This window comes from Erythrolamprus reginae, chromosome 1 (genome assembly GCF_031021105.1).
Source record: "Erythrolamprus reginae isolate rEryReg1 chromosome 1, rEryReg1.hap1, whole genome shotgun sequence".
Taxonomy (NCBI): Eukaryota; Metazoa; Chordata; class Lepidosauria; order Squamata; family Dipsadidae; genus Erythrolamprus; species Erythrolamprus reginae.
This window is the reverse complement of record NC_091950.1, coordinates 417,589,438-417,608,698: the sequence shown is the minus strand read 5'-3', so window position 1 is coordinate 417,608,698 and position 19,261 is coordinate 417,589,438. Positions and strand designations below refer to the sequence as shown.

General features: G+C 43.4%; 1 protein-coding gene across 1 annotated transcript in view; it reads right to left on the bottom strand.

Moving 5' to 3' along the window:
• The window catches only part of DHX40 (DEAH-box helicase 40), a 40,833-nt gene that overhangs the window by 5,911 nt on the left and 15,661 nt on the right, over window positions 1-19,261 (bottom strand). The window contains exons 7-16 of the mRNA XM_070735369.1: window positions 18,654-18,720; window positions 17,830-17,961; window positions 15,654-15,753; window positions 12,980-13,066; window positions 11,925-12,107; window positions 10,533-10,613; window positions 7,814-7,971; window positions 4,029-4,143; window positions 1,903-2,011; window positions 518-612 (exon numbers count right to left, since the gene is read on the bottom strand). Coding sequence (XP_070591470.1) covers window positions 518-612; window positions 1,903-2,011; window positions 4,029-4,143; window positions 7,814-7,971; window positions 10,533-10,613; window positions 11,925-12,107; window positions 12,980-13,066; window positions 15,654-15,753; window positions 17,830-17,961; window positions 18,654-18,720 — 1,127 coding nt within the window. The remainder of the gene's footprint in view (window positions 1-517; window positions 613-1,902; window positions 2,012-4,028; window positions 4,144-7,813; window positions 7,972-10,532; window positions 10,614-11,924; window positions 12,108-12,979; window positions 13,067-15,653; window positions 15,754-17,829; window positions 17,962-18,653; window positions 18,721-19,261) is intronic.

The window sequence follows — 19,261 nt, the reverse complement described above, 5'->3', positions numbered from 1 at the left end:
CCAGGGGAAGAGCCTTCTCTGTGGTGGCCCCGGCCCTCTGGAACCAACCCCCCCAGAGATTAGAATTGCTCCCACGCTCCATGCCTTTCGAAAGGCATGGGGGAACTGAGATACTCTTTCCCCCTAGGCCTTTACAATTTTATGCATGGTATGTCTGTATGTATGTTTGGTTTTACAATAAGGGTTTTTAACTGTTTTAATATTGGATTGTCATATGCTGGTTTACTAGTGTTGTTAGCCGCCCCGAGTCTACAGAGAGGGGCGGCATACAAATCCAATAAAATAAAATAAAATAAAGCTGAATTTGCTTTGCCCCAATTGCCAGGATGGTTTCCCCAAACTCCTTAAGGACTCCAGTTGGGAAAAACCACAAAAGCTCCTTGCAACTCTGCAGCAAAAATTACAATCCCGAAGGCTGCATTTTTTAATTTGATTTTTAAAAGCATGCCTTGGGTATCGCAGTCTCTCCTATGCGACTTCATCCTTTTCCATCCCTTCCACGAATGGAAGGCCTTACCTCCGGGCCACGTTGGCAAAATAACCGGCGCAGAGACACCTCCTAAGGATTTCATTCTGTGCACCGTCAAAATCTTCCTTTAGGAAATCTGGAAGCTGGGGAACAAAATCCCAGAGACAAATAGTATGTTTATTGAAGTTAAAGAAAACTACCTGTTTCTTTCTTTCTTTCTTTCTCTATTGATTGATTGAGTGAGTGAGTGAGTGAGTGAGTGAGTGAGTGAGTGAGTGTAACTCGGTGGTGCAGTGGTTAGAGTGCAGTACTGCAAGCTGCTTCTGCTGATCACCGACTGACAGCAGTTTGGCAGATTGAATCTCAGTAGGCTCAAGGATGACTCAGCCTCCCATCCTTCCAAGGTGGGTAAAATGAGGACCCAGATTGTGGGGGGCAATATGCTGCTTAGAGAGGGCTGTAACTTCCAGCAGACGTGGTTGGTAAATCCACAGTAACTGAATTTAAACATGCCTGGGATAAACATATATCCATCCTAAGATAAAATACAGGAAATAGTATAAGGGCAGACTAGATGGACCATGAGGTCTTTTTCTGCCGTCAGTCTTCTATGTTTCTATGTAAAGCACTGTATATAAGTCTAAGTGCTATTGCTATAATTTTATATGTATATGTGTGTGTGTGTATGTATGTGTATGTATTATAGGTAATCCTCAATTTATGATCAGAGTTGAGACCAGATTCCAATGTCAAGTAAGGCAGTTGTTGTGAATTACATCCAAACAGATAGATAGATAGATAGATAGATAGATAGATAGATAGATAGATAGATAGATGGATAGATGGATAGATGGATAGATGGATAGATGGATAGATGGATAGATAGAGATAGATAGAGATAGATAGATAGATAGATAGATAGAGATAGATAGATAGATACTTAGAAAGATAGATAGATAGATAGATAGATAGATAGATAGATAGATAGATAGATAGACAGACAGACAGACAGACAGACAGACAGACAGAGAGACAGACAGACAGACAGTCAGACAGATGACAGGCAGAGAGAGGCAGGCAGACAGACAGATAGATATGATGATATAGATTGGTCTAGATAGACGGATGGATGGATGGATGGATCAGATGGATCAGATGGATCTGATCCACCCATCCAACTACTGCATATATAAATCTATTTATCTATCTCTATCAGATACACTGTATACACATACAGCGAACATAGACAGACAGACAGACAGACAGACAGACAGACAGACAGACAGACAGACAGAGATTGATGGATGACCTTGGATGATCTTAGAAGGAAAGACGGACAGATAAACCTCCAACGGCATGAGATGGTCCCAGACTGATAGAAGATCAAAGCAAGCAAGAAATGAACCAAGATCCATTGGCAAGCTTTGGTTTACCTGCTTCAGCCTGTTGATGATTTCACGGAGCTGCCTCTCTACACTGAATGCCAGCTTCACAGCTCTCCAGTGGACCCAGTTTTCTTGACACCAAACAGAAGGAGACTCGCTGGAGAAGAGCATCCAGACAGGAAAAGAAGTAAAGTTATACTGTTTTCCACCCAGTAGGAAACATAGTACCCCTAACCCCCAACATTTCTCCCTTAGACTATCCACGACTGACCTCTCCAGGTTCCTAAGAGGTCAGTAAGGGGCGTGCATAAGTGCACTAGTGTGCCTTCTGTCCCCTGTCCAATTGTCTCTCCTTTATCTCCTTTATCTTTTCTTCCTTTTATATATCTTCTCTTCTATTTTTATATCTTTTCTTCTATCCTTTTCTTTATATACATTACTTCTTCTATTCTTCTTCTATCCTTTCCTTTATATACATTACTACTTGTCTGCGGAGAGGGGCGGCATACAAATCCAATAAATTATTATTAAAATTATTATTATTATTCTATTCAATGTGTATTGTGTATTGGACAAAATAAATAAATAAAAATAAATAAATATAGGTTGCATTTTGCTGTAGCCCTGAGCCAAGAAGAAGCAGGCTCTTGTTTTAGACAATGCGTAGAGAAGGTTTTATACAAAGTAGTGAAGACATAGCAGGCGCCAAATCAATATCAATATCTTCAGATGCTGCCTACGGAAGACTCAAATTAAATATGTATGCTTTTAAAAGGTTTAAATCTCATGAAGTGACTTATTCTTACGGTGGCCCATTCTCTTGAGGCATATTTGGGGGAAAGATTAGAAGCAATGTGAGAAAATATTATTTTACTGAAAGAGTAGTAGATGCTTGGAACAAACGTCTAGCAGACATGGTTGGTAAATCTTCAGCCAGCACGGCTGTTAAAACGATGTAGTAATAATAATAATAATAATAATAATAATAATTATTATTATTATTATTATTATTAATTAGATTTGTATGCCGCCTCTCTCCGCAGACTCGAGGCGGTTCACAGCAGTGATAAAACAATATACAATAACAAATCTAATATTAAAAATCTAAAATAACAATTTAATATTAAAAGCCTAAAAAACCCTTTATTTAAAAAGCATACACAAAAACATACCATACATAAAACTACACAGGCAAGGGGAGATATCTCAGTTCCCCCATGCCTGACAGCAGAGGAGGGTTTTAAGGAGTTTACGAAAGGCAAGGAGGGTGGGGGCAATCCTAATCTCTGGGGGAAGCTGGTTCCAGAGGGTCGGGGTCGCCACAGAGAAGGCTCTTCCCCTGGGTCCCGCCAGCCGACATTGTTTAGTCGACGGGACCCAGAGAAGGCCAACTCTGTGGGACCTAATCAGCCGCTGGGATTCGTGCGGCACAAGGCGGTCTCGCAAAACTATAACTAGTTAGGTTTGGCAATATACAAAATAGACCAACAATGTATGCTTATATGTATTAGAACACTATTGCTTTAAGAGCTAGTATTACGTATTGCCACAAGAGGGAGCCAGAAGCGTGATTCTCAGCTATTCTCTGCTATTTCTGTTTTGCCTTTGTGACTATGCTGTAGTATGAACTGTGTGTTCAAATGATGGTTTATGTATTTTATATACTAAATTAAACTGGATTGTATTACCGAATTATTATTCATATTTGCTAGATCTCCACCTTTCCTTTGTGTACATGTGTCTTTGACCAAAGATAACTCTGAACACTCCTTAACAATGGCTGGCTGAGGAATTCTGGGAGTTGAAGTCCACCGGTCTCAAAATTCCCCAAGTTGGACAACCCTGCTCTAGACATTTACAGGGCCTTGACGCCAAACAGCCTTGAGCCTCTTCTCAAGACTAAATATTTTCGAAGCCCAGTTCTGCATTCAGCTTATTTTCTGAAGGTTTGTTTGTTTGTTTGTTTGTTTGTTTGTTTGTTTATTTTATTTGTATGCCGCCCCTCTCTGCAGACTCGGGGCAGCTAACAACAGTAATAAAACAGTATATGACAATAATCCAATACTAAAAACAGTTAAAAACCCATTATATAGAAACCAATCATACATAGAGACATACCATGCATAAAATTGTAAAGGCCTAGGGGAAAGTGTATCTCAAGGTTATCCGTCTACCTTGCTTTGCATTGCTTGAAGATATTCAGGAGAGTGGTAAAGTCGTTGCTTCCTCCCATTTGTTGGGAGAGTTGTTGGTGCCGTAGCTCAGCTTCCTTCTGCTTCTGTTCATGCCCTGAGAAATATGGAAATTGGAATCATTTTTTTATTTTTATATTCACAGCATAAACATATATCCATCCTGTTCTGTCGGGCTCTCTGGTAGACTCCTCCCAAAAATTCACAGGTACATATTGCAGACACACACATGTTTGAAAATTCAAAACAATGTTCTTTATAATGAAAAGTCACTTAAACTAATCCCTCTTTTGGTATAGCAAAGAGCACTCCTCTTCAAACAAATTGGTAATTTGTACAAGTCCCTTATCAGTTCTGAGATACTTAGCTTGCAGCTGTGAGGCAATTCACAGTCCTTCTTTCACAAAGTGAAACACACTTTGCTCTGGTTTAGTTTCAAAGCGGAGGAAAAATCAGCACACAAAAGGTCAAAGTCAGTAAAGCAGTCACAAAACACAAAGATCAGATAATCCTCCACAATGGCCAAACCCACAGGCTGCTATTTATAGCAGCCTCACTAATCACCACAGCCCCACCCAACCACAGGTGGCCTCATTTTCTTTGATAATAATCTCTCAGTTGTTGCTGCCTATGCATCGCTCTCCACATGCGTGGCTGTATCATTAACTCTTGTTCTGAATCCAAGGAGGAGCTAGAGAATTGATCTCCTTCTGAGCTGTCTGCCACACTCTCCTCCTCCCTGTCACTCATGTCTTCTTGGTCAGAGGACCCTTCATCAACAGATTCCACCGGGGGCAAAACAGGCCTGCAGCATGTGGATGTCTCCCCCACATCCACAGTCCTTGGGGCAGGAGCTGGGCCAGAGCTAACCACAACACATTCTAAGATAAAATACAAGAAATAGTATAAGGGCAGACTAGATGGACCATGAGGTCTTTTTTGCCGTCAATCTTCTATGTTTTGTCCTTCGAAAAAGAAACTCACAGTCATTGAAGAAACACCGGATGGATAGCTACCTAGATTACCGGGGGGGGGGGGGGGGGGGACTCCCAACCTTTGGGGCTCCAGGGACCGGTTCCGTGGAAAAGGTTCCGTGGAGCAAAGGGGGAGTGGTTTTGCATCTTGTGTATGGGGCTTTGTTTATGAGGGTCACCCAGAAAATAATGCAGCACATTTTTTTCTCAGCCTACAGTAATGGTACGAATGCGAAACTTTAGATATACATTATTTGAATTGTCAGGAGTGTGTGTGTAAATTTTGCGTTTCTTCAGACAGATAGCGTAGCTGCAGCAGTATTTTGAAATGGCGTCTGTAAGTGATGTACTTTACAAGCAGCGTGTCGTCATTGAATTTCTCACTGCGGAGAAAGAAACTGTTGGGAACATTCACAAATGTTTGTGTACAGTTTATGGAGAATCTGCAGTCGACAGAAGTACGGTTAGTCGCCGGGCACAGAGTGTGAGGCCATTAGAAGAACAGAACAGAGGAGCAGAGCGTGGGGTCATTAGAACAAGGAGTGATACCGACAGGGCATACACGTCCTTGTGTCTCACTGGAGGAAGGCCATAGAACGGGATGGAGATTACATGGAAAAATAGGGAGTGTAGAACAAACATCATTCTTTCTTGTGTGTAAGTTTCATTGTGTTCAATAAATAATGGTTGAAGAAAAAAAATGTGGTGCATTACTTTCTGGCCGACCTTCATAGTTCGCACAGCCTGGTTTCTGGCATGCCGCAACCACGGTGCCTTTTATTTTTAAAATATAAATTCCTTTTTTTTTTGGATAGCAGAGAATCCCTAGAATGGATCAGGCTTCATATTTTTGGTTTTAATTTTTTCCCCCTGGGGAAGACTTCAGAGATAAAACAAAGGCATTAAACTATTTAAAAACTGTCTTCACATTTTCCAGAGGAGCAGTGAATCTCCTAACTTCAACTCCATAATGATCACTTTTTAAAAAAAAAAAAGATTATTTCACTTTATCGAGCATCATCAAGGTTAGATAAATAAAAGGACATTCAAGGTTAGATAAATAAAAGGACATTCACAGCACAAAACTTTCCAAGCCACAAATCTGTCTACCAGTGACTTTTTGCTGCCAGAAAACTTTGCTGTTTGGCATTTCCTACTTCATATCATTTTTGAGGACAACAGAAATATAGCTCAATAGGAACAGAAACATTCTGTGCAGGATAAAGGAAAGCTGTGAATCCCCATCAGTGTCCCCAATTAACCCCCCGCCCAAGGGAAAAAGAAACCAAGAGCAGTAGAGATGCCACTCTAAGAATGGCTCTATCTTTTAGCCACTCCTGGCCTCACCTCACTTTCCTGGAGGTCTAATGATTGCTGAGTCATAAGTTAGACCAGGATTGTCCAACCTTGGCCGCTTATGGACTTCAATTCCCAGAATTTCACAGCCAGTATAGGGAATTCTGGGAGTTGAAGTCCACAGTTCTTAAAGTTGGACACTTCTGAGTGTTCTGCCGGGCTCTCTGATAGGAGCCTCCCGAAAATTCAAGGATACAAGTTTTAGACACACACACACACACACACGTTTGAAAATTCAAAACAATGTTCTTTATCACAAAAGTCAAAATATAATGCGAATGCTGGCTGGGGAATTCTGGGAGTTGAAGTCCAAATATCTTCAAGTTGCCAAGGTTGGGAAACACTGGTCTAGACCTTGCTTTTCTGACCCCCTTTCCCCAAAGAACACAGGTGGCGGTGACTAATGAGGCGGCAACCATACCACACCAGGGTAAAATTAAAAAACTTCAAATATCAACCAGCAAATGTTCTACCCTCCACATCAGCAAAAAGAATCCGAACCTCATATATAAACTGAATAAACAAAATCTCACAGCCAACCCACACTCAGTAAAAGATCTTGGAATACTAATATCAAATGACCTAAGTGCCAAAGCCCACTGCAACAATATCGCCAAAAGAGCTTCTAGAGTTGTTAACCTGATCCTACGCAGCCTCTGCACAGGCAATCTCACACTACTCACCAGAGCCTACAAAACTTTTGCCAGACCCATCCTTGAATACAGCTCATCTGTCTGGAACCCATACCACATCTCGGACATCAACACCCATTAAAATGTCCAAAGATACTTCACCAGAAGACCCCTTCACTCCTCCACTCGAAATAGGATACCCTACGAAAGCAGACTATCAATCCTAGGTCTAGAAAGCTTAGAACTACGTCGCCTAAAACACGATCTAAGTATTGCCCACAAGATCATATGCTGCAACATTCTACCTGTTAATGACTACTTCAGCTTCAATCGCAACAACACAAGAGCACGCAACAGATTCAAACTTAATATTAAACGCTCCAAGCTTGACTGTAAAAAATATGACTTTAGCCATCAAATTGTCGAAGCGTGGAACTCATTACCGGACTCAGTAGTGTCAACCCCTAACCCCCAACATTTCTCCCTTAGACTATCCACGATTGACCTCTCCAGGTTCCTTAGAGGTCAGCAAGGGGCGTGCATAAGTGCACCGGTGTGGCTTTCGTTCCCTGTCCAATTGTCTCTCCTTATCTCATTTATCTTTTCTTCCTTTCAAATATGTTCACCTATACTTTTATATCTTTTCTTCTATTCTTTTCTTTATTTATATTATTACATATCTAGTCTCTTCAATGTGTATTATGTATTGGACAAAATAAATAAAAAATAAAATAAAATAAAATGTGGATCTTGGCAGGGTAACAACCAGCCATGGCCCCCATCCCTCCATCCCACCGGCTCTCACCTGGATGAATGAAGACCTTCTCCACAGACAACATGGCCGCGATGGGGAGCAGTAATTCATCACAGCCTAGAGAGGCAGCCTTGAGGACGGCACAGGACAAGTTAGGAGGCAGAGGGAGCCAAACCATGAGCTGTCCCAGTTTGGTCACGTGACCTTGCCTACCATTTGAGGATGGAAGAAAAGATGTGTGAAGGATTACGTTCTTCAATTAACAGGCTCACACAAGATGTCCAACTATCACCTAGGAAAGATTAGCCGACAGTGGTGACTCGGGATATCAAATGAAGCTTATTTATATAGGAGATAGACTTGGTTGAGCCAATCCTCAATCTTGAGTCCCTTGAAACTCACAAGTGTCGGTTATGACCTATAAAGCCCTACGTGGCATCGGGCCAGGTTACTTGCAGGACCGTCTTCTGCCGCATGAATCCCAATGACCGGTTAGGTCCCACAGCGTTGGCCTTAGAAACATAGAAGTCTGACGGCAGAAAAAGACCTCATGGTCCATCTAGTCTGCCCTTATACTATTTTCTGTATTTTATCTTAGGGTGGATATATGTTTATCCCAGGCATGTTTAAATTCAGTTACTGTGGATTTATCTACCACATCTGCTGGAAGTTTGTTCCAAGGATCTACTACTCTTTCAGTAAAATAATATTTTCTCATGTTGCTTTTGATCTTTCCCCCAACTTCTTCTCCAGGTCCTGTCAACTAAACAGGACAGGACCTTCTCCTGTCCTGTCAACTAAACAGGACAGGACCTTCTCCAGGTCCTGTCAACTAAACAATGTCGCTTGGTGGGACCTAGGGGAAGAGCCTTCTCTGTGGCGGCCCCAGCCCTCTGGAACCAACTCCCCCCAGAAATTAGAATTGCCCCCACCCTCCTTGCCTTTCATAAGCTACTTAAAACCCACCTCTGCCGCCAGGCATGGGGGAATTGAGATACTCTTTCCCCCTAGGCCCTTACAATTTTATGCATGGTATGTCTGTATGTATGTTTGGTTTTTATAATACAGTGATCCCCCGCTCGTTGCGAGGGTTCCGTTCCAGGACCCCCGCAACGAGCGGGTTTTCGCGAAGTAGCGCTGCGGAAGTAAAAACACCATCTGCGCATGTGCAGATGGTGTTTTTAACTTCCGCAGCGCTAGCGAGGAGCCGAAGATTGGGGGCGGCGCGGCTGTTTTAAAACGTCGCCGCCGGCATGGGGGGCTTCCTAGCAGCCCCCCAAACCCGGGTTGGGGGTCCGGGGGGTGCTGGCAAGCCCCCCATGCCGGCGGCGACGTTTTAAAACAGCCGCGCCGCCCCCAATCTTCGGCTCTTCGCTAGCGGGCAGGCAGGCGGCGGACAAGCCGTTCGCTGGCGCTCGCTCTCGCCGCTTTCCAGCTGAGTCCTGAAGCGAATTCGCTTCAGGACTCAGCTCGAAAGCGGCGAGAGCTAGCGCCAGCGAACGGCTTGTCCGCGCTCGCTCTCGCCGCTTTCCAGCTGAGTCCTGACGCGAATTCGCTTCAGGACTCAGCTGGAAAGCGGCGAGAACGGCGTGGGCGGGCGAAGGGCGGGCGGCAGCGAGGAGTTTGCGTGGGTGGTGGGGAAACTCCTTGCTGATGCCCGCTGCTCGCCCTCCCGCCAGCAAGAGGGGGAAGACCCAGGGAAGCCGCCCAGCAGCTGATCTGCCGGGTGCCATCTACGCATGCGTGCCCATAGAAAAAAGGGCACGCATGCGCAGATGGTGTTTTGACTTCCGGGTTGAAAAATCGCAAATTACCCTGTTCACAATGGTCGGGGACGCAATAACCGGGGGATCACTGTAATGGGTTTGTAATTGTTTTCAGTATTGGATTATTATTGTATGCTGTCTTGTTATTGCTGTTAGCTGTCCCGAGTCTTCGGAGAGGGGTGGCATACAAATCCAATAAATAAATAAATAAATACTTGGCGGGGCCTAGGAGAAGAGCCTTCTCTGTGGGGGCCCCGCCCTCTGGAATCAGCTCCCCACGGGAGATTCACACTGCCCCTATCCTCCTCGCCTTCTGCAAGAGTCTTAAGACTCATTTATGTCTCCAGGCTTGGGGAGATTAGATCTTGGCCCTCTGGCCGACGAATGTGATATACGGTTGATGTCTGAGTGGGTACGATTGGTTTTAGCATAATTGGGGATTTTAGATTAGTTCATGTAGTTTTAATTAATTGCATTTCGCCATTGTATTTTATTGTTTCTTTTTATATATTGTAAAATAAATAAATAATCCCCCCCCTCCCAGGCCTATACAATTTATGCATGGTATGTTTGTGTGTATGTTTGGCTTTTAATAAGAATTTTTAGTTATTTTAAATATTAGATTTGTCATATGCTGTTTTATTATTGTTGTTAGCTGCCCTGAGTCTCCGGAGAGGGGCGGCATACAAATCAAATCAAATCAAATCAAAAAATAAACAAACAAATAAACAAAGAAATAAATAAAAATGAATAAATAAACAAACAAATAAACAAATAAATAAAAATGAATGAATGAATAAATAAATAAATAAGAGATCTACGTTGAATTCCATTCATTCTTTATCTCCCACCAGTTTTGCCTTGACTGTTAGTAGTTCAGATTCTTGTAGACGGCCTGAACTTGCAATAAACTTTTATATTCATTTGAACTGCCCGGGCTTCCTTGATTTGCCAATCAAGATGCATTTCTTGGAAAGCTCCCCAGTACAAATAATAACGTTTACCTGTCAATTGCTCCGCACTGATAGAGCTGCTTAAGGGCGACTAGAATGTGCTTCTCATCTGGATGGTCCAAATATGGAAAGCTGTCAAGAGTAAAGAAGATGTTATTGGCAAGAGATATGTAGGAACTGGGACCTAAAAGGAACCGGTTTTTTAAAAAAAAATCCAGAGCAATGGGGTCACATTTGGAAGTGATTCAGGCAGACCCTTCCCTAATTCTACCAGGAGGAAGGGGATTGTTGAGTCCTTGGTGCTCTCTGAGAGTGGTTGCTTTCTTGCAGATGTTTCAAGCTAGGTAACATAATCTCTATAAATATCTGGGTCGGTTTTGCAACCCAACAAGACAGACACAGACTTCAGAAGACAATCAGAACTGCAAAAAAAACCCCCACCAATTACTGCCAACCATTGAGGACCTGTATACTGCACAAGTAAAAATGAGGGCCGTGAAAATAATGACTGACCCTTCATATTCTGAAATTGTTTCAACTCCTACCCTCAAAACGTCGCTACACAGCACTGCACACCAAGACAACTAGACACAAGAACAGTTTTTTCCCAAATACTATCACTCTGCTAAACAAATAATTCCCTCAACAGTATCAAACTATTTACTAAGTCTGCACTATTATTACTTCTAATTTTTCTCATCATTCCTATCACCCATTTCCTCCCACTAATGACTGTATGACTGTAACGTGTTGCTTGTATCCTTAAGATTTTTATTAATATTGATTGTTTCCTGATTGCTTATTTGACTCCTATGACAATCATTAAGTGTTGTACCACAGGCTCCTATTTGTGACCTTTGCTGTGTCCTGGGGTCACGTGCGACTTTAAAGCCAACAGGGATGCCAAATCCATTCTACAACCGTGTTGCTAACAACTGCAGTGATTCCCTTAACAACGATGGCAAGAAAGGGAGAAAAGTCACAACTTAACAACCGACTCGCTTAGCAAAACAAAGTTTTGGGCTCAGTTAGAAACATAGAAGACTGACGGCAGAAAAAGACCTCCTGGTCCATCTAGTCTGCCCTTATATTATTTCCTGTATTTTATCTTAGGATGGATCTATGTTTATCCCAGGCATGTTTACATTCAGTTCCTGTGGATTTACCAACCACGTCTGCTGGAAGTTTGTTCCAAGCATCTACTACTCTTTCAGTAAAACAATATTTTCTCATGTTGCTTTTGATCTTTCCCCCAACTAACTTCAGATTGTGTCCCCAGTTGTGAGTGGAAGTCGAGGGCTACCTGGATAACAGCTTCTCCCTCTTCTCTTCCCCAACAACAATCTTACAGGGTAGGCTGGGCAGAGAAAGGACAACCGAGAGAGCCAATTAGAAACGAGTCTCGCTTTGGAAGAATGAGGATCCAGGCCAAAGATGACCTACCTGATGACATTGTGGATGGCCAGGCACTTCAAAGTCAGCATCACGGATGTCAAACTGGTCCTTTGGATCTCTGGGACCATGTGGTCCGGCATGCATTGTTCCCAGAATTCCTTGTTATAGACTCGGAAACATTTCCCAGATGCCGTTCTACCGGCTCGGCCCGCGCGTTGCACTGCCTCACTCCTAGAAGGGAGCCCATTGAAAACAGAACAATCTCAGCTACTCACTGTTCTGGATTCTGGTAGAACTTTAGTTACATTGGAAATGACGCTTGCCGAATGCAGGATTTCATAAACAAAAAACTCCATTTTTATTCTCCTCTCCTCCGTATTCAAAATACAATACGGACGGTCACATTCCTCTCTCTTTGTCTTTAGCAATTAGAGTCCACAAACATTCCTCCCTCCCTTATCTTAAGATTTATGTCTATACAGCGTAGTTCAACAGCACCAGAAATAGCTGTGAAATAACAAAGAATAAGCTACTCAGTAGTGGAAGTGATGTGCCGGTGCCTGGAGGCTGTTGGGGCCTGGATGGGTGTCAACAAACTCATACTCAACCCAGACAAGACGGAGTGGCTGTGGGTCTTGCCTCCCAAGGACAATTCCATCTGTCCGTCCATTACCCTGGGGGGAGAATCATTGACCCCCTCAGAGAGGGTTTGCAACTTGGGCATCCTCCTCGATCCACAGCTCACATTAGAGAAACATCTTTCAGCTGTGGCGAGGGGGCCGTTTGCCCAGGTTCGCCTGGTGCACCAAGGGCTTTATAGGTCAAAACCAATAATAATAATAATAATAATAATAATAATAATAACAACAACAACAACAACAACAACAACAACAACAAGAAGCATTCTCGGGTGAGAAGGGAAACGTCTTTAAAGAAAAAATAGAAAGATTTTCAAGAGCTGCCTCTTGAAAAAAGCACCCGTGGGACAACCAAGACCAGAATGACTGAGAATCTCCATAAACAGAAGGCTCCAGTCTGTATTGTGGTCGTAAGTTGAGAACTACCTAAATGCAAAGCGAAATCAAGATTTCCGTCAGACTTACTTCGAAATTGGCACTACCTCCAGCACGTCCAAGCCAACCCTTGGGTTGTGGTTCAGCTGCTTCACAAACCCACTATCAACCACATACCTGCAAAAAAAAAAGGAAGACGGAAATGTAAATCTTACCAAACTGGAGACACACCTATACAGGTAGTCCTCAAGTTTATTTTATTTATTTATTGGATTTGTATGCCGCCTCTCTCCGTGGACTCGGGGCGGCTAACAACAGTGATAAAAACAGCATGTAACAATCCAATACTAAAACAACTAAAAAACCCTTATTATAAAACCAGACATACACACAAACATACCATGCATAAATTGTAGAGACCTAGGGGGAAAGAATATCTCAGTTCCCCCATGCCTGACGGCAGAGGTGGGTTTTAAGTAGCTTACGAAAGGCAAGGAGGGTGCGGGCAATTCTAATCTCTGGGGGGAGTTGGTTCCAGAGGGCTGGGGCCGCCACAGAGAAGGCTCTTCCCCTGGGTCCCGCCAAGCGACATTGTTTAGTTGACGGGACCCGGAGAAGGCCAACTCTGTGGGACCTAACTGGTCGCTGGAATTCGTGCAGCAGAAGGCGGTCCTGGAGATAATCTGGTCCAGTGCCATGAAGGGCTATATAGGTCATAACCATCTCCGGGACTGCCTTCTGCCGCATGAATCCCAGCGACCGGTTAGGTCCCACAGTGTTGGCCTTCTCCGGGTCCCGTCGACTAAACAATGTCATTTGGCGGGACCCAGGAGAGGAGCCTTCTCTGTGGCGGCCCCGACCCTCTGGAACCAGCTCCCCCCCAGATATCAGAGTTGCCCCCAGCCTCCTTGCCTTTCGCAAGCTCCTTAAAACCCACTTCTGTCGTCAGGCATGGGGGAATTGAAATTTTTCCCTTCCCCCTAGGCTTATAGAATTTATACATGGTATGCTTGTATGTATGAGTGGTTCTTTAAATTGGGGTTTTTAAGATTATTTTTAATATTAGATTTGTTTACATTGTCTTCTTTATTGTTGTTAGCCGCCCCGAGTCTTCGGAGAGGGGTGGCATACAAATCTAATAAATAAATAAAATAAATAAATAAACCAACACTTTGAATTGTTACTGGAAACTGATTGTTGTTGTTAGTTGCGAAGTCGTGTCCGACTCATCGCAACCCCATGGACAATGTTCCTCTAGGCTTTCCTGTCCTCTACCATCCCCTGGATTCCATTTAAGCTCGCGCCGTCTGCTTCAATGACCCCACCCAGCCACCTCGTTCTCTGTCGTCCCCTTCTTCTTTTGCCCTCCGACTTTCCCAGCATTTGGCTCTTCTCCAGGGAGTCCTTCCTTCTCATTAGGTGGCCAAAGTATGTTGAGTTTCCTCTTCAGGATCTGGCCTTCTAAAGAGCAGTCAGGGTTGACCTCCTCTGGGACTGACCGGTTGAATGGCCTTGCGGTCCCAGAGTCTCGCAGGAGTCTTCTCCAGCACCAGAGTTCAAAGCTAAGGTCTTAAAACTTGGCAATTTTAAGACTTGTGGAGTTCAAGTCCTAGAATTCTCTAGCCAGCATAGCTGGATGGAAAATTCCGGGAGTTGAAGTCCACAAGTCTTAAAGTGGCCACGTTTGAAGACTCCTGGTTCAAAGGCTTCCATTCTTTGGCGCTCAGCATGTGATTAGGTCCCACAGAGTGGGCCTTCTCCGTGTCCCGTCGACAAAACAATGTCGTCTGGCGGGACCCAGGGGAAGAGCCTTCTCTGTGGCAGCCCCGACCCTCTGGAATCAACTCCCCCTGGAGATCAGGACTGCCCCCACCCTCCTTGCCTTTTGCAAACTCTTAAAAACCCACCTCTGCCACCAGGCATGGGGAAATTGATTCCCCTCGGCCGTTCCGTTTTATGTACGGTTTGTTTGGGGTGTATGACTGTTTTTATATTAAGGGTTTTAACTGTTTTTTAATCATTGGATTTGTACTGTGCTTTGCTGTTGTGAGCCGCTCCGAGTCTTCGGAGAGGGGCGGCATACAAATCTAATAAATAATAATAATAATAACAATAATAATAACAATAATAAAATAATAATAATAATAATAATAATAATAATTTAGTGACCATTCCGAATTAAACCACCCCTGTCGTAAGTGACAAAAAACGGCCGTAAGTCGCTTTTTTCAGGGCTGCTGACAATTTGAACAGTCTCAAGGACTTCCTGGATTAAAGAGCTCCGGAGTTCAGCCCCAAGGCCCACCTCCACATCATAGAAACATAGAAACATAGAAGTCTGATGGCAGAAAAAGACCTCATGGTCCATGTAGTCTGCCCTTATACTATTTCCTGTATTTTATCTTAGGATGGATCTATGTTTAGCCCAGGCATGTTTAAATTCAGTTACTGTGGATTTATCTACCACGTCTGCTGGAAGTTTGTTCCAAGGATCTACTACTCTTTCAGTAAAATAATATTTTCTCATGTTGCTTTTGATCTTACCCCCAACTAACTTCAGATTGTGCCCCCCTTGTTCTTGTGTTCACTTTCCTATTAAAAACACTTCCCTCCTGGACCTTATTTAACCCTTTAATATATTTAAATGTTTCGATCATGTCCCCCCTTTTCCTTCTGTCCTCCAGACTCTACAGATTGAGTTCATGAAGTCTTTCCTGATACGTTTTATGCTTAAGACCTTCCACCATCTCCCCAGGACTCTTACTTGATCCCATCAATGGTCAAAGATGTCGCTGCGATATTTGTGGACATGACACATTTCCGGATCCCTGGAGGAGGCGGCACGAATATCTGTCTTTGCTGATCTAAAGCGACAAAAACTGGGTCAGAAAGATCAGCGAGAGGGAAACAACACCAATGATTCCAGAGGGCCGGGGCCCCCACAGAGAAGGCTCTTCCCCTAGGTTCTGCCAGCCGACATTGTTTGGTCGACAATTTACATCTTTGATGGCCAACTGTACATCTCTGATGGCCAACTGTATGAATGGTATGCATGTATATGATTGTGACTGTCCTTTTTATAATAACTTTTTTTTTCATGGAGTTTTACTTTTAGATAATGTTTTAGTCGTAGATTATGTTTGACTTCTTTCTATCGTTTTGTATCTTTTTATATTGTATTTATACTGTTGTTGTAAGCGGCCCTGAGAAATAAATAAATAAATAAATAAATAAATAAATTCCAATTGGGCTGTTTTTCTTTCTGTCCAGGTTTCAGGAGGCCTTCTGAACCCTGAGGACAGTGAAAAATGGAGGGGGGGGGCAGTGCGGGGATTGTGTGCATGCTTGGGGAGAGAGCATTGCATTATGGGTATGGGCACCCGTGCTCATGCTATCACTCCCATGCGTACCCTTTTGGCAACGGAGCCAAATCAGGTTCGCCATCACTGACCTACTGCCAATGAGATTTGAAAAAAAGGCTAAGGAAAAATGTGCTCACAATGTTTTACGGAATGTTGAAAAATGCAGTAGAATTAAGGACTCAACTCTTGAGAACATCCAGATGCACACAATAAAAGATCAAGGAACAGGAGGACCAAGAGTGACATGATAGCAATCTGCCAGTACCTGCCCCAAAGAAGAGGGAGTCAAGCTATTGTCCAAAGCACCTGAGGGTAGAACAAGAAGCAATGGGTGGAAACTAATCAAGGAGAGAAGCAACCTGGAACTAAGGAGAAAATTCCTGACAGTTAGGACAATTAGTGGGATTACTTGCCTCCAGAAGTTGTGGATGCTCCAACACTGGAGGTTTTTAAGAAGTGACAGGACAGCCAGTTGCCTGAAACTGCATAGGGTCCCCTGCCTAAGCAGGGGGTTGGACTAGAAGACCTCCAAGGTCCCTTCCAACTCTGTTATTCTTTTATACAAAGAGTAAGCTGGATTTGAGCTTCTGGTTTTACAGTGTCTTGGTGAACTAATTTAAATCTAAATCTAATGAAGAGGAGGACCAGCGACTGCATTGGCTGCCGATCAGTTTCCGGACACAATTCAAAGTGTTGGTTATGACCTATTAAGCCCTACAAGGCATCGGACCAGACTATCTCCGAGACCGCCTTCTGCTGCACAAATCCCAGCGACCGGTGAGGTCCCACAGAATTGGTCTTCTTAGGGTCCCATCGACTAAACAATGTCGGCTGGCGGGACCTAGAGGAAGAGCCTTCTCTGTGGGGGGTCCGGCCCTCTGGAATCAGCTCCCTCTGGAGATTCGCACTGCCCCCACCCTCCTTGCCTTCTGTAAGAGTTTAAAAACTAATCTTTGTCCCAAGGCCTGGGGTTACTAGATCTTCCCCCTGACTAAAGAATGCTTTTACTAAGCTTGTTGACTGAATGTTAAAGGAAGGGTTTTTTTTGTTAATCAGAATTTTAAGGATTGTTTTTTTTAATTTATATTAATTGGATTGACCTCCGAGTCTTCTACGGAGAGGGGTGGCATACAAATCTAATAAAAATAAAATAAAATAATAATAATAATAATTGTGTTTTTGTATATGTTGTGAGCTGCTCTGGGTCCTCGGAGAGGGGTGGCATACAAATCCAATTAAATTTGAAACTTGAAGACATGATAGCAGTGTTCCAATATCTGAGGAGTTGCCACAAAGAGGGAGTGAATCTATTCTCCAAAGCACCTGAGGGTAGAACAAGAAGCAATGGGTGGAAACTAATCAAGGAGAGAAGCAACTTAGAACCAAGGAGAAATTTCCTGACAGTTAGAAAAATTAATCAGTGGAACAGCCTGCCTCCAGAAGTTGTGGGTGCTCCAACCTTGGAAGTTTTTAAGATGTTGCGCAGCCATTTGTCTGAAGTGGTCTAGGGTCTCCTACTTGAGCAGGGGGGTTGGACTAGAAGACCTCCAAGGTCCCTTCCCAATTTGTTATGCTCACCTGTTGGCATGCAGCCGTACAGCGGTAAGATAAGTAAGCCGTCCACGGAGCGATCTCTTACGTCAAAGCGGTAGTCTATCATTTCGGCTTTCTGGAAGAGAAGCTCACAAGCTCTTTCAATCTCCGACTGCCCTGGTGGGAAACCACAAACTCATTTCAGACATGGTTCTGAAGGATTGAGGGAAAGGCTACAGAAAGGAGGCCTTCAAACTTGGCAACTTTAAGACTAGTGGACTTCAACTCCCAGAATTCTCCAGCCAGCATAGCTATGCTATTGGGGAACTCTGGTTTAAGACCTCACCTACAAAAAGATATTGACAAAATTGAACGGGTCCAAAGAATGGTGGAAGGTCTTAAGCATAAAACGTATCAGGAAAGACTTCATGAACTCAATCTGTATAGTCTGGAGGACAGAAGGAAAAGGGGGGACATGATCGAAACATTTAAATATGTTAAAGGGTTAAATAAGGTCCAGGAGGGAAGTGTTTTTAATAGGAAAGTGAACACAAGAACAAGGGGACACAATCTGAAGTTAGTTGGGGGAAAGATCAAAAGCAACGTGAGAAAATATTATTTCACTGAAAGAGTAGTAGATCCTTGGAACAAACTTCCAGCAGACGTGGTTGGTAAATCCACAGTAACTGAATTGAAACATGCCTGGGATAAACATATATCCATCCTAAGATTAAAATACAGGAAATAGTATAAGGGCAGACTAGATGGACCATGAGGTCTTTTTCTGCCGTCAGTCTTCTATGTTTCTATATAGGAAGAGGTTATTCTCCATAGGATAACATCAAACTTGGGAGCAGGGAAACACTTACCGGTCAAAAAAACCAGGATGTCTCCAGCTGAGCCATTCAAATGGACATCCAAGGTCACTTTGACAGTCTGAAATGAACAATGGTAAGAGTTTTTAGAAGGAAACTCACTTGCAATATTTTTTTCACACCATGCTAACTACAACAGGCAGCTCTCAACTTACTACCACCCCTGAAATTATTGAAATTATCGAAATTCCCCAAATTTCTCTTCCTAAGCAAGGCAGAAGCTTAAGTGAATTTTGCCTCATTTTACAAGCTTTCTTGCCACGTTAAGCGAATCACAGCCGTGGTGCAGTTAGGAACGTGGTTGTTGAATGGATCTGGCCTCCCCATTGGCTTTGCTTGTCAGAGGGTCATAAAAAGTGAACACACGACCTCAGGGCACCACAGCTGTCATAAATGTGAGTCAGTTGACAAGCCGAATTTTGATCATGTGACTCCGCCCTGAGTCTGCGGAGAAGGGCGGCATAGAAATCAATCAAAGAAAAGTAAAGTAAAGTAAAGTAAAGAAAACGAATCCCAGCGACCAGTTAGGTCCCACAGTCGGCCTTCTCCGGGTCCCATCAACTAAACAATGTCTTTAGGTGGGACCCGGGGGAAGAGCCTTC